Below are 14,675 nucleotides of genomic sequence, written 5' to 3'. Positions count from 1 at the left end.
CCAAATGCATCAGAATTATGTGCAGCCACTCGAGGCAGTGCCGGCGTGGACCTGGCAGCCTCCAAGTCAGTAACATCATTAGATACCACGGTTTCCTTGATACCAACAGGAGTATATGGGCCGTTGAGAAATGGAAAAAGTGCATTATTACAGGGAAGATCAGGGGTTGTTCGTTTTACCAGGGGTCATAGATGCCGATTATGAAGGGGAAATCAGAATTATGGCCTGGACCCCTGGACCCCCGTGTTCAGTAACAAAAGGGTCAAAAATTGCTCAGCTGGTTTATTTGACTGCAGCTCCCCCTAATAGTATGCCGAGAAGCCGGGGTGACTCAGGATTTGGATCAGCAGGTACTCCTCAAATATTTTGGGCTCAGACAGTGACACAAGGTCGACCTCTGGTAAAATGTGCCCTCACCAAAGCAGAAGAATCTGTTGCACTGACAGGCATATTACATACTGGCGCGGATGTGACCGTAATATCTGTGAGCAGGTTGGCTGTTAGCTCGGGTAACGCGAGTGCTTTTCAGGGTTGGTGGTCATGCTGTAACGTTTCAAAGCAAATAACTCATTCATGTAAGGGGCCCAGAAAACCAGGTAGCAAATATTCCTCCATTTATATCGGAAACCCCTCTTACATCATGGGGTCGTGACTGTATGGCTCAATGGGGAACTCAAATTGGATCAAATTTGTCTTAATTGCCACTGCAGCACAGCCCACCCCTAAACCCACCCTGAGATAACCTGGAAAACAGAATCACCTGTGTGGGTGGGTCAGTGGCCCTCACCAATGGAACAGTTGTGCCACCTTAATGATTTAGTTCAGGAACAATTAAGTGCAGGACATCTCGTACCCACCACCAGTCCTTGGAACTCCCCGGTGTTTGTTATTTTAAAGAAAAGTGGTAAATGGTGACTTTTACATGATCTCCGACACATTAATGATGCCATGGAGGGTATGGGTACGTTACAGCCAGGCATGCCCTCCCCAACAGTGATTCCCTGAAACTGGCATCTTGTAATAACTGATCTAAAGGATTGTTTCTTTACCATTCCCTTGCACCCGGATGATGCACCTAAATTTGCCTTCTCTGTTCCCAGTATTAATGTCAGTGAACCTGCAAGATGGTACCACTGGGTTGTTTTGCCACAAGGCATGAAAAACAGCCCCACGATGTGTCAGTGGTTTGTTGCAAAGGCTTTGAGCCCTGTTAGAACGCAGGTCCCCCAGGCTGTTATCTATCATTATATGGATGACATCCTTAGAGCAGCAGAAACACAGGAGATCATGGAAGAGGCTCTTGCTTTACCCAAAGACTCAGTATCTCAAATGGGGTGACAAATAGCACCTGAAAAGGTACAGAGGTCATCACCGTGGCAGTACCTGGGGTGGAGAATTTGTGAACAGACTAATGTCCCACAACAGGTTGAACTTAAAACTGATGTTAAGACTTTAAATGATTGACAGAAACTGTTGGGAGCCATAAATTGGATACGGCCGTTGTTGGGCCTAACTAACGATGATCTGCATAGCTTGTTTGATATTTTGCGAGGAGATCCTTCACTGACATCACCCAGAGTACTTACAGGAGAAAGTGAAACAAGATCTCCACCGTGTGGCTAACGCCATCTCAGAAACACAAGCATTGCGATGTGTGCCCGGCCATCCCTATCAACTGATATTATTTAACTCTCCAGGGCAGCCCTATGCTCTGCTGTTTCAATGGGATGAAACACTTAGTGACCCTCTTGTTATTGTTAAATGGATTGTTTTGTTTTGTTTTGTTTTTTGTTTTGTCACACCAAATGCACAAGACGGTCACTACTCGTCCAGAAATGTTTGCCAGACTGATCATGAAAGGTAGGCAGCGCCTACTATTACTTGCTGGTCAGGAACCTGTGTGTATCATTGTTCCGGTTACTATGCACATGTTACAGTGGCTAATACAAATGTCTTTAGCATTTCAGACAGTGATCTGTGACTACCCCGGACAGCTTTTAGTACACAGCCCGTCACATAAATTATTGCAGCAAAATTTGTTATTATATGCCATGCCAAAGTGCAGCGATGTACCGTTGCAAGCCTTGACTGTGTTTGCTGATGGATCTGGAAAAACGGGAAAGTCAGTCGTAGTATGGCAAGACCCAATCAGACATTACTCGATCCCCGGGATCGCCACAGATCGTTGAGCTAGCTGCAGTAGTCCGTGTATTTCAACGCTGGGACACCCCAATGAACATTGTTACTGATTCTGCTTATGTTGCCAATCTTGTACAGCGTATAGAGAATTCATGTCCGAAGGACGTTAATAATCCACTGTTATATTCATTAACGCACACCGTTTTACGAGTATTAAATAATTGCAAGACTTCTTATTTTATTGTACATATCCGAGCGCATACTGCACTACCTGGACCTTTGGTTGAAGGCAATCGACGAGCGGATGCGTTGACTCTGGCGGCTCAGGTGGTACCTGATGTCTTTGAGCAAGCTCGGCTTTCACATGCATTTTTCCACCAAAACGCCAGGGCAATACAAAACCAGTTTTCTTTATCAAGGCGTCAGGCTAAAGACGTCATTGCCACTTGCCCTGAATACCAGAGGACTCCCTCTCTTCAACAGCTAGTGGTGTCAACCCTCGGGGACTCACCTCCTCAGAATTATGGCAATCTGACGTCACTCACTTCGCTGCACTTGGAACGTTAAAATGTGTACATGTGTCTGTTGATACCTTTTCTGGAGCAGTGTCTGCATCCTGCCATGGAGTGGGGAGTCAAGCATTGCCCAGCATTCCCCACTCACTGACCGGACAGGCCATTGTGGAGCGTACGCATGGCACGCTAAAGCGTCTGTTACAACAACAAAAAGGGGGAGATGGAGGGGATCAATCTACACCTCACGAAAGGCTAAATAAGGCATTATAGGTCATGAACTTTTTAAACATTTCCCCTGCCTCACAGGTGCCACCAATATTGCGTCACTTCTCATCAGATACCAGATCAAGAAGAAGTCGAGGGCAAGGCTCAAGTGTTAGCAAAAACCTGGAGAGTGGTAACTGGGCAGGACCAGATCCTTTAATAACCTGGGGAAGAGGTTATGCTTGTGTCTCCACAGGTCACGGTCCCCGGTGGTTACCGGCAAGGTGTGTGCGACCATACCTGAGGCGTGAGAGGCAGCTTTTGGTGGACACTCAGGAGCCGGCTGTGGGTGCTGTGGATGCCCCTGTGCCAGCAGTTCGCCATCTCTTCGACTGATCATTTAAGCAGAATGGATGGGCAATGCTTGCTGCTGCAATAGGACAAAATACACTATCTCTGTCCTTAATCACACTACAGTTGCCAACTCTTTTAAGAGAAAATGCTGACAGTAATTGCAACTCCTTGATGACATATATAGGCTTACTAGTCACTAGTGAAAGATGTAACTTAGACAAAATGTAGTTATTAATAAGGATGAAATGCTATAAGATGTGTGTATTCAACTTCCTTTGTTTAGCAATATTAAGAAGCAAGACCTCAAGTGTTTAACCTTATTAGAAACTCCCTTGGTTTTCCCCCTTGAGTGGTGGCCAGGCTCTGGGTGGAACCCAAGGGGAGGATGAAATCAGATGCTTCCGCTCAAAGAAAATTGCCAGTTATTTTGGCCTGCTGAATTAGATGTATGAGGCTGGACCTGCTTGCAACGATGTTGGATGCCTCACCTACGGATGGACGCATCGCGTAGGATTTCCGGTTTGCGAGGAAGGGCACTCTAAATTCTCGCTGCATCCAGGGTTCCCCAGCAATTGCGGATCTGAATGTTAGTACCCCATTAAGTAAGTGTGCTATTCCGTATTTTCCTTACTGTTTATTTTTGTAGTATCTAGTCATATCCCTTAAAGTAGTGAAAATTAATAGTGAAATTAGCCTACTCTTTTTAACTAGTAACTGTAACTGCTGTATTGTTTCTAGCCTTCTGTGGAACTGTTAAGTATGCTGTGTTTATTGAAGTTTGCCTAACCCTTAATTGATAAAGCCTTGAAACAAGTCTTGCAGGCGCAGCTGCAAAACAAAGAAAGGGGAGATGTGGGAGGCATTGGCCTGTCAGCCTTGCACAGCCTCTGAGAAAGTGCCAGGCTTTGATGAAAAACAGGCCTTGGAAGAAAGATAAGAGGCTGTTGAGTTATGCCAAGGTGGCAGGGAAAAACAACGGCCAGCTGCAACACTGAACTGTGGGAAAGTGCTGAACTGCGAGAAGTTGCTACTGCGAGAACAGCGCGTGAACGAGAGGGTGATTGGTCTGCACAGTGCGTGTTAGAGTGGTCTGATGCTGATAGGAGAAAAGGTTGATAGCTGTCTAATTGCTGATTTGCTAATTATGAAGTAAGAGCTTTACCGACAGCATCCGAGAGCATAAGTATGTGCCATTGTAACAATAAACTTTCTTTTCTTTCTGGATTTCATCGGGAGTCCGTGCCTCAGTTGCCACACTTTAACCGTTTGGCTTGCTTGATTATAGCACGTCTCACATTCATGGATAACCTGTGCAATAGCATCCATGGTTAAGTCCACCCCTCGGTCACGAGCTGTCACAGTCCACTCGGTGGACTCGTGATGGTTCATTTACTACGATCTTGAAAGTGCAAAATTAAGGCGACCAACACCAAAGGGGATCGTATCAATCAAACTGTCAAACTTTATTCTGTTGCCCGTGAAGCGGCACGCGATAGTTAGAGATGGGTGAAAGGAAGGAGAAAAGTAAAGTTAAGTTTAGAGAGAGGAGGGAGAGAGGTTATAGCTACCACCGCTGATCTCAAGACGTCTTAACGGTCCCGGGTCCAGCTGATGCTGCGTCGTCAATCGTCGTGATCCTTGGTGGGGAAGCTTCCAATTCTCCTTGTCCAGAAGTCATCTTTTATGCTCAGTAACACACCTTGCTCCTCCTCTGCCTCAGGGGTCTCCGCCCTTCTCACAATTCAATTATCATATCTCCACCCTTGTCGAGCGAGGCTACCACGCATGCACGGGGGGGGGGGGGGGGGGGGGGGGGAAGTCTCCGAGGCGTGGTCAGTCTTAGAGGCGGGTAACCTTCAACCAGGAGGTGTGTTTTAGTATTATAATGAAGCAAAGTTCGTCTAAAGTTTATGATTTCTTCATCGATGTTATGGCAACAGTCGCGATCCATCTTTTTTGACAGTGGCTATGCAATTATCTCTAACAGCTCCGGCTAGGCCCAGGTACCGAACAATAGCACAGCACTCTTTGTGCTACACGGGTCAGTACTCAGGAGAATAGCACAGCACTCTTTGTACCACACAGTTCTGTATTCAGGAGCCTTTGCATCACATTCCACTCTTGGGATCGGCAACTGTGTTCCAAACAGGCCGTTGTCAGGTACCTTCCTGTCCATGTCCCTGAGGACAATGTTGAGACAATGCTGATCTTCTGACCGACTCTTACACGAGCCCATCTATATGTTGCATCTCTTCCCTGATGGCCTGAGGAGTCATGGGCCCAGCGAGCCATAAATTGTTCACCCTTATGTTGCCAGTCCAGATCTACTTGAGCCACCTTGATCTTGGCAGCCTGATCCGCCTGTTGGTTGTTCTGATGTTCTTCAGTGGCCCCGCTCTTGGGTACGTGAGCGTCTACATGGCGTACTTTCACAGCCAGATTCTCTACTCGAGCAGCAATATCTTGCCATAATCCATCAGCCCAGATGGGTTTGCCTCTGCGCTGCCAGTTGCTCCGTTTCCATTGCTGTAACCACCCCCACAGGGCATTGGCCACCATCCATGAGTCAGTGTAGAGACAGAGCACCAGCCACTTTTCATGCTCAGCAATATCCAAGGCCAGCTGGACAGCTTTCACCTCTGCGAACTGACTCGATTCACCTTCTCCTTCAGCAGCTTCAGCAACCCGTCGTGTGGGGCTCCATACAGCTGCTTTCCACCTTCGATGTTTCCCCACAATACGACAGGACCCGTCGGTAAACAGGGCACATCGCTTCTCGTTATCTAGTAGTTTATTATATGGTGGGGCCTCTTCAGCACGTGCTACCTCTTCCTCTGGTGCCATTCCAAAATCTTTGCCTTCTGGCCAGTTTGTGATCACTTCCAATATTCCCGGATGGCTGGGGCTCCCTATTCGAGCCCCTTGTGTGATTAATGCGACCCATTTACTCCACGTGGCATCGGCTGCATGGTGTGTAGAGGGGACCCTCCCTTTGAACATCCAGCCCAGCACTGGCAGTCGGGGAGCCAGGAGGAGCTGTGCTTCAGTCCCGATCACCTCTGAAGCAGCTCGGACCCCTTCATATGCTGCCAGTATCTCCTTTTCGGTTGGAGTATAGCGGTCTTCTGATCCTCTGTATCCCCGACTCCAAAACCCCAGGGGTCGACCCCGAGTCTCCCCTGGTGCTCTCTGCCAGAGACTCCAGGTAGGGCCATTCTTCCCGGCTGCAGTGTAGAGCACATTTTTAACATCTTGTCCTGTCCGAACTGGCCCGAGGGCTACTGCATGAACCATTTCCTGCTTAATTTGCTCAAAAGCCTGTCGCTGCTCCGGGCCCCATATAAAATCATTCTTTTTCCGAGTCACTTGATAGAGAGGGCTGACAATCTGACTGTAATTTGGAATGTGCAGTCTCCAGAAACCCACAACACCCAAGAAAGCTCGTGTTTCCTCTCTGTTAGTCGGTGGGGACATAGCTGTTATTTTATTAATCACCTCCATTGGCATCTGACGACGTCCATCTTGCCATTTTATTCCTAAAAAATGAATCTCCTGTGCAGGTCCCTTGACCTTTCTTTGCTTTATGGCAAACCCAGCTCTCAGAAGGATTTGGATTATTTTCTCCCCTTTCTCAAAAACTTCTTCTGCTGTATTACCCCATATAACGATGTCATCGATGTAGTGTAAATGTTCTGGGGCTTCCCCCTGTTCCAGTGCAGCATGGATCAGTCCATGGCAGATGGTGGGGCTGTGTTTCCACCCCTGGGGCAGCCGATTCCAGGTGTATTGGACACCCCTCCAGGTAAAAGCAAACTGTGGCCTGCATTCTGCTGCCAGAGGGATGGAGAAAAATGCGTTGGCAATATCAATCGTGGCGTACCACTTGGCTGCCTTCGACTCTAGTTCATATTGCAGTTCCAACATGTCTGGCACGGCAGCACTCAGCGGTGGCGTGACTTCATTCAGGCCACGCTAGTCCACTGTCGATCTCCACTCTCCATTAGACTTTCGCACTGGCCATATGGGGCTGTTAAAGGGGGAGTGCCTCTTGCTGATGACTCCTTGGCTCTCTAGCTGACGAATCAGTCTATGGATAGGGATTACAGCGTCTCGATTGATGCGGTATTGCCGTCGGTGCACGGTTGTAGTGGCAGTTGGCACCCGTTGTTCTTTGATGCCCAGCAATCCCACAACAGAAGGATCCTCTGAGAGACCAGGTAACACAGACAGCTGTTTAATTCCTTCTGTTTCCAAGGCAGCTATACCAAAAGCCCACCGATACCCTTTTGGGTCCTTAAAATACCCTCTCCTGAGATAATCTATGCCAAGAATACATGGAGCGTCTGGGCCACTCACAATGGGGTGGTTTTCCCACTCTTCTCCACTTAGGCTCACCTCGGCCTCCAATACAGTCAACTGTTGAGACCCCCCTGTCACTCCTGAAATACAAATGGGTTCTGCCCCTTAAAAATTTGATGGCATTAGGGTGCATTGCGCACCAGTGTCCACTAGAGCCTTATACTGCTGAGGGTCAGATGTGCCAGGCCATCGAATCCACACGGTCCAGTAAACTCGGTTGTCCCTGTCCTCTGCCTGGCTGGAGGCAGGGCCCCTCTAATGTTGGTCATAATACTCGCTAACGACAAATGGGTTAGTGTGGTGTGCACGGGTTTCAGCCTCATCTTGGTCACCCACTTCTTGTGAATACAAGTCAGGAGTTCTTCTCATAGGATCATGAGCAAAGTCGACCTTTGTGCTCCGTTTGGGCACTTGATTACTGGAAACTGGAGCAGCATTTCTCCTAAAAGAACCCCGTTTTGTACTTGTTCTTCCTTCCAGCTCACATACCCGCTCTTCTAGGAGGTAGGTCAGTTTTCCATCCCATTTCTTCATGTCTTCTCCATGGTCACGCAGGCAATGCCACAGCTCCCCCCGTGGTGTGTACCGGTTCTCTCGAGTAGGGAAACGACTGCTCCTAATAGCCGAGATTCTGGTCCGTGCAGGTGGGGAGTAGGACATGTTCTCGTTAAATTGCTGGAATTCATGAAATAATTTCTCCACAGCTGCAACGAGGGGGTAAGAGAGACTTTCTTCATATTGTCGTAGTCGGCGAGCCAGTTCATCCACTGCTGGTCCCTCTTCGTCTCTCCAGTCCGTTACTGCTGATGCACTGGTATATGATGAGGGTGTGCTCCGTACAAACTTCCTCCACACGGGCCGGGTGCATCGGACTTCATCTGGATCTGTGGGTAGCCGTGCATTATCTGGGTCATAGTAAACTGCCTCCCGCACAGCTAGCTCCCTCAGGTATTGAATGCCTCTCTCCATAGTGGTCCGCTTACTTGGTCGACATGCAAAGTCTTCCTTGAAGGGATACCTCTCCCTCACACTTGACAGAAGTCGCTTCCAGAGACTGAGATTTTGTGTCTCCTTTCCAATGGCCTTGTCAATGCCCCCTTCCCTACACAGGGATCCCAGCTGCCTCACCTCCCTGCCCTCTAGTTCCATGCCACTGGCCTCGCTATCCCAGCACCGCAGCAGCCAGGTAACGAGTTGCTCACCTGGATGGCGGCTGGAATCTTTTCTTATGTCTCACAACTCACTCAGGGATAAGGATCGGGTGACTATCACTGGCTCTGCCTCCTCCTGTTCTCGTGATGGGCCTGGTTCATCCTCACCCTGTACACTGCGAGGGGATTTTCTTGTGTATTTCTTCTTCTGTCTGGGAGCAACTGACACTGTCGTGGGTTGGTTCTCTGGTTCAGCTGCAGCGCCTGTCCTCGGGCTTGTAGTGGCTGCAGCTTCTGTTACTTGGTTACCAGGTGCAGAGCCCTTCTCTTCCTCTTGAGGGTGCTGAACAGTGTTTAATAGCACTCGGTAGGGGATGGGCCAGGCCCCAGCATGTTGCAGTGAGCTGTGCCTCCCTGGAATTACCCGGGTGACAACATACTTTTCCCAAATATTTCACTAGTTCTTCAGGATTCTGCACCTGTGCAGGAGTGAAGTTCCAATACACTGGAGGTGCTCACTGTCCTAGGTACTTGCCCAGGCTACCCCACACCCCCAGCCACTCATAATTCTCCAACCTTGGAGTAGATTTCCTTGTGATACTCTTAAATAGTTGCTTAACCCTGAACAAAACTTGAACCACATGCAGGAACACACTAGCTCCTAGCACGAAGATGACCATGTAAATGTCAACATTCCAAGGATATTTGAAATTCCTCAATTTCTCAAACACAGCTGTAAATAGCCCCAGGGCTGATGACAGCACCCCATCATAGATAAGCATCACATAGTACAACAGAAACAAAACCTTAACCCACCTCTCACGGAAGGTGAGCAACAGCATGGGAAACACGTATTGCAAATGAGGTGGTAAGATCTTAAGGAGCCAAGCAATCCACATTTTACCCGTTTTGTTGTCATCTCAAAAGAAAAATCAAACCTCAGTGCCCCACGTTGGGCGCCAAAACCTGTTGAGGTTTGAGCTCAGCCGGCAGCCAGAGGCCACGTGGCCGGCCATTCACCTCCCCCCTCTGGTGAAATAGGGGAGGGACAAAAAGAAGAGAATTCGTGGGTTGAATAAAAAGAAAGCATTTACTAAATATACCAAGAGAACAACAGTAACAATAGCGAGTCCAAAAAAGGAACGGGTAAGATGCAGCAGTGACTTACCGAGCGTGGCGACCGCCCCCCCCCCCCCCAGCAACACGCGACCGCACCGGAACCTGAAAACGGCGCCCGCCCGAGAGAGCCCGCGCCCACCTGTATCCCTGGGCATGGCATCACATGGTATGAAATACTCCAATGACTGGTCCGGACCGGCCCTCCAGCTGTGCTCCCTCTCAACCCAGGGAAAGTTAACTCCATCCTGGTCGAAACCAGGACAGGAAGTTATTTCCTTTAACTACAATTTAGGGGTAGTTCTATAAACAAGCAAAACACCAGGAAACCGAAGACTGAGTAACAGTGTCAATATGCTTTGACATCAGATTTAGGTTTTAATTAACATATATCTTCTCTTAAAAATGTTTACAGCATGTCAGTAAATTAAACATATTAACATAATTGTGTAGTTAAGACTCCTTCCAAGTATTCCAGTGCCTTAGGGTGGATTGCGGATATGTGCTCAAAGCACAAGACAAAATTCTGGAGATCACTATTGAAAACTCTTGTAAAGAACAGTTTATCAATAAACAGCAGGTAGAGTTGAGTCAACTATTAAAAACTTGTGTCTGCTTGGTAAAATGGTAATTTAAGAAAACAAGGTTTACTGCTTTTATTGTATTGTAAAACAAACTGTTCCAGCAAATTTTAAAAACCCACTTTACAACAGGGATATCTGGGTTTGTAACCAGGTAGACAAAGTCCAACTTCCTATCAACCTTTTTCTTTTACAATGCCTCAGTCACAATGGAGAAACTCAGTGTACTGGGTGTGGTTGAGCCGGAATTGGTTTTCCCCTCTAGCAGCCCCCATGGTGCTGTGTTTGATGCTGGGAGCTGGCAGGGTGTTGATAGCACCCTGGTGGTGTGGCTACTGCTGAGTGGTGCTTACACAGCACCAAGGCTCTTTCCGACATTTCCCCCCCTCCCACAGTGGGACGGGGTGGGCAAGATCTTGGGAGGGGACACAACCAGGACAGCTGACCCCAACTGACCAAAGGGATATTCCAGACCATCTGACGGCTGCTCAGTATAAAGCTGGGAGAAAGGAGGAAGGGGGTGGGGTCACCCTTGGTCCTCCGAGGCAACCCCTCCGCGTATGGGAGCCCTGCTTCCTGAGAAGGCCCGACATCGCCTGTTCATGGGAAGGAGAGAATAAATCTGTTTGCTTTTTTTTTGCTTCCGCGCGCGGACCTTTGCTTCGCTTTGCTTATATTAAAACTGCTGTTGTTTTACCCACAAGGGTTGGTTGGTTTTTTTTTCCTATCTTATTTTCTTTCCCCTCTTTGCCCTGTTGAGAAAAAAAAAGGGGAAGGGGGGGGGAAGTGATAGAGCGACTTGGTGGGTACCTGGCATTTAGCCAAGGTCAAACCACCACAGTATCTTTTAAATATCCCAACATATTAGTACTATTTCTCAGGCTATGATTTGTAAGTAGAAACTTGCTTGATTAACGTAAATGAAAGGCTCAAGCTTTTAAAAATTATTCAAACTGCATTATAGGTGCATTAGCTGACATTATTCTTCAGAAGGCAGTTTAAGAGACTTAGAACTTGACTAAATAACCAAACTGAGGAGGAAGCTGCTAAAACATGCAATTTAACAGATGAAACGGAACCTAAAATCATTGAATTTATCAACACATTTCAAGTGGTGGTGACAAGTTAAAAATCAATTCAGATTAAACTTCAGATTCTAGGACTGCCTCTGAAGTCAGGGCTTTCATATTTGCATGACGTATCTATACAAGCGAGTCATTAAAAAGTACAAAACTTGCATATGTACAGTAGCAAACGTACAATAAAAAAAGTCAAATATCTGTAAGCAAAATGCTTTAGACAAAAGCAGAATAAGTAAACCTGAGGTGAAGACAGACTTCTATTCTCAAAAAATTAAGGATTTAGATTCTTCATTCAGTTTCAGTTTCCAAGGCAGAAAAGGGAAAGTGGCATGAATACGCTTGCACAGCCAAAGACCTTGATTTGCACACACACACTCCTTTGAGAAACAAACCAATTTTTAAAATCTTGTACCTCATAGTCTGGCCCTCCAAAGTGGGACTTTTTCTTCAGTTCTGTCACAGCATTTTTGTATGCTTCTTCAATTCTTCTCCTTTTCTCTATCTCCTGCAAAATTACATGATCATTTGATGCAGCAAGAATGAACTGGCTGATAATAGTCAGCATGCCAGTAAATGGAATGACCAGTATAGGGGTTTTTCCCAAGTAACAATTGCAAAGCTGCTGATTTTCTGATTTTAATTGAATGCATGCATTTAACGGTTGGACTAGATGATCTTCAAGGTCCTTTCCAACCTAGAAGATTCTGTGATTCTATGTGTGCCCATACACATGCATATATAATACAAAGCTTGGGGAGCTAGCTACCTTGAGCATACCTTCTTTAAGTCATGTGGAAGAAACTAGATCAGCAAGCAAAATCTGGTATCTAGTTTAAGCACAGCTATTATTCATGGTTTGTTGAGGGTCAGACTTGGTATCTGACAGTTTATATAAACTCCTTGACACAGATGCATGAGCAGCAATAACAAAGGGTGAAAAGTAAGACTGGTAGAAAGCTAACTTCTTGAACAGGGTGATATACTAGTGAATCACAGCACGTAGGCTTGTATCTATAACTCGCTGGCATAGGATCCACATGAATCATTTTGTAAACTCCATGCAGAGACTAACAACTCAACATCATTCTCCCATAATAGGTGTGTGACTGTACTAGAGCCACTAATGATGTCTATGTCATAGTATATTTTGAATAAAGTGGTAGTAGTGACGGAATCAGATTAAGCCTTGTATTTCCTCTGCAAGTTCTATATACTGCCAGATATTCCCAGAGAAACGTATAAACGTTTCTGAAATTCTTGCAGAACTCAGCTTTAGTACATAAGATGTTTCTTTGTTCCCTTTTGGCAACTGGACACCACACACTACTACTTGCAGATATAATTATTCAGCAACCCAATCTGAACGTTAATGATTCAGTGCAAAACCCTTAAAATTACTGAAAGGCTGAGTTTACCAACTGGGAATTTGGTGGCAAATGTTCACTGTGGAACACATACTTTCCAATTTCTAAAGAAAAGTTTGAAAAAATAAACCAACAGTTTTCATGCAAAACAAAGTAGTAGTTTTCCACAGAAAAATTCTGAGTAAAAAAGCAGCACTTACAGAATCACAAAATCATCAAGGTTGGAAAAGACCTTGAAGATCACCTAGTCCAACCGTGAACCTCACACTGAACGTTCTCAACCCCACCAGATCCCTCAGCACTATGTCAACGCGACTCTTCAACACCTCCCGGGATGGGGACTCCCCCCCTGCCCTGGGCAGCCCATTCCAACGCCCAACAACCCTTTCTGGAAAGAAATACTTCCTAAGAGCCAGTCTGACCCTGCCCTGGCGCAACTTGAGGCCATTCCCTCTGTCCTATCGCTTGTTCCTTGGTTCAAGAGACTCATCCCCCCTCTCTGCACCCTCCTTTCAGGGAGTTGTAGAGGGCCATGAGGTCTCCCCTCAGCCTCCTCTTCTCCAGACTAAACCCCCCCAGTTCCCTCAGCCGCTCCCCATCAGACCTGTGCTCCAGACCCTGCACCAGCTTCGTTGCCCTTCTCTGGACACGCTCGAGTCATTCAATGGCCTTTTTGGAGTGAGGGGCCCAAAACTGAACCCACTCATCGAGGTGCGGCCTCACCAGTGCCAAGTACAGGGGTCAGATCCCTTCCCTGTCCCTGCTGGCCATGCTATTGCTGATACAAGCCAGGATACCATTGGCCTTCTTGGCCACCTGGGCACACTGCTTGGCTCATGTTCAGCCGGCTGTCAATCAACACCCCCAGGTCCCTCTCTGACTGGCAGCTCTCCAGCCACTCCTCCCCAAGCCTGTAGCGCTGCTGGGGGTTGTTGTGGCCCAAGGGCAGCACCCGGCATTTGGCCTTATTGAAACTCCTCCAGTTGGCCTCAGCCCATGGCTCCAGCCTGGCCAGGTCTCTCTGCAGAGCCTCCCTACCCTCGAGCAGATCAACACTCCCACCCAACTTGGTGTCGTCTGCAAACTTACTGAGGGTGCACTCGATCCCCTCGTCTAGGTCATCAATAAAGATGTTAAACAGGAGTGGCCCCAAAACCGAGCCCTGGGGGACACCACTCGTGACCGGCCGCCAACCGGATTTAACTCCATTCACCACAACTCTTTGGGCCCGGCCATCCAGCCAGTTTTTTACCCAGCAAAGCGTGTGCCCATCCAAGCCTCGAGCAGCCAGTTTCGCCAGGAGAATGCTGTGGGAAACGGTGTCAAAGGCCTTACTGAAGTCGAGGTAAACTACCTCCACAGCCTTTCCCTCATCCAATAAGCAGGTCGCCCTGTCATAGAAGGAGATCAGGTTTGTCAAGCAGGACCTGCCTTTCATAAACCCATGCTGACTGGGCCTGATCCCCTGGTTGTCCCGCCTGTGTTGTGTGATGGTACTCAGGATGAGCTGCTCCATCAGCTTCCCGGGCACCGACGTCAAGCTGACAGGCCTGTAATTTCCCAGATCATCCTTCCGACCCTTCTTATAGATGGGCGTCACATTGGCCAGTTTCCAATCTGTCGGGACCTCCCCGGTCAGCCAGGACTGCTGGTAAATGATGGAAAGCGGCTTGGCGAGCACCCCAGCCAGCTCCTTCAGCACCCTCGGGTGTATCCCATCCGGTCCCATAGACTTGTGTGTGTCCATGTGATGCAGTAGGTCACTGACACTGTGGGGGGATCGTTCTCCCAGTCTCTGTCTTCTGGCTGA

At 47.7% G+C, this 14,675-nt stretch overlaps 1 protein-coding gene across 14 annotated transcripts in view; it reads right to left on the bottom strand.

The window, feature by feature from the left end:
* LOC141918929 (ceramide transfer protein-like) overlaps window positions 1–14,675 on the bottom strand; it is a 67,954-nt gene that overhangs the window by 15,848 nt on the left and 37,431 nt on the right. For all 14 annotated transcript variants that reach the window (XR_012621843.1, XM_074813876.1, XM_074813881.1 and 11 more), the window contains one exon: window positions 11,914–12,006. Coding sequence is in view for 13 of the 14 variants with exons in the window: in XM_074813876.1 (XP_074669977.1) it covers window positions 11,914–12,006 (93 nt within the window). In the remaining variant the exon portion in view is untranslated. The remainder of the gene's footprint in view (window positions 1–11,913; window positions 12,007–14,675) is intronic.

Source organism: Strix aluco, unplaced genomic scaffold, assembly GCF_031877795.1.
Source record: "Strix aluco isolate bStrAlu1 unplaced genomic scaffold, bStrAlu1.hap1 HAP1_SCAFFOLD_49, whole genome shotgun sequence".
NCBI lineage: Eukaryota > Metazoa > Chordata > Aves > Strigiformes > Strigidae > Strix > Strix aluco.
The sequence above is the reverse complement of the archived record's forward strand: the minus strand, read 5'-3'. Positions and strand labels throughout refer to the sequence as shown.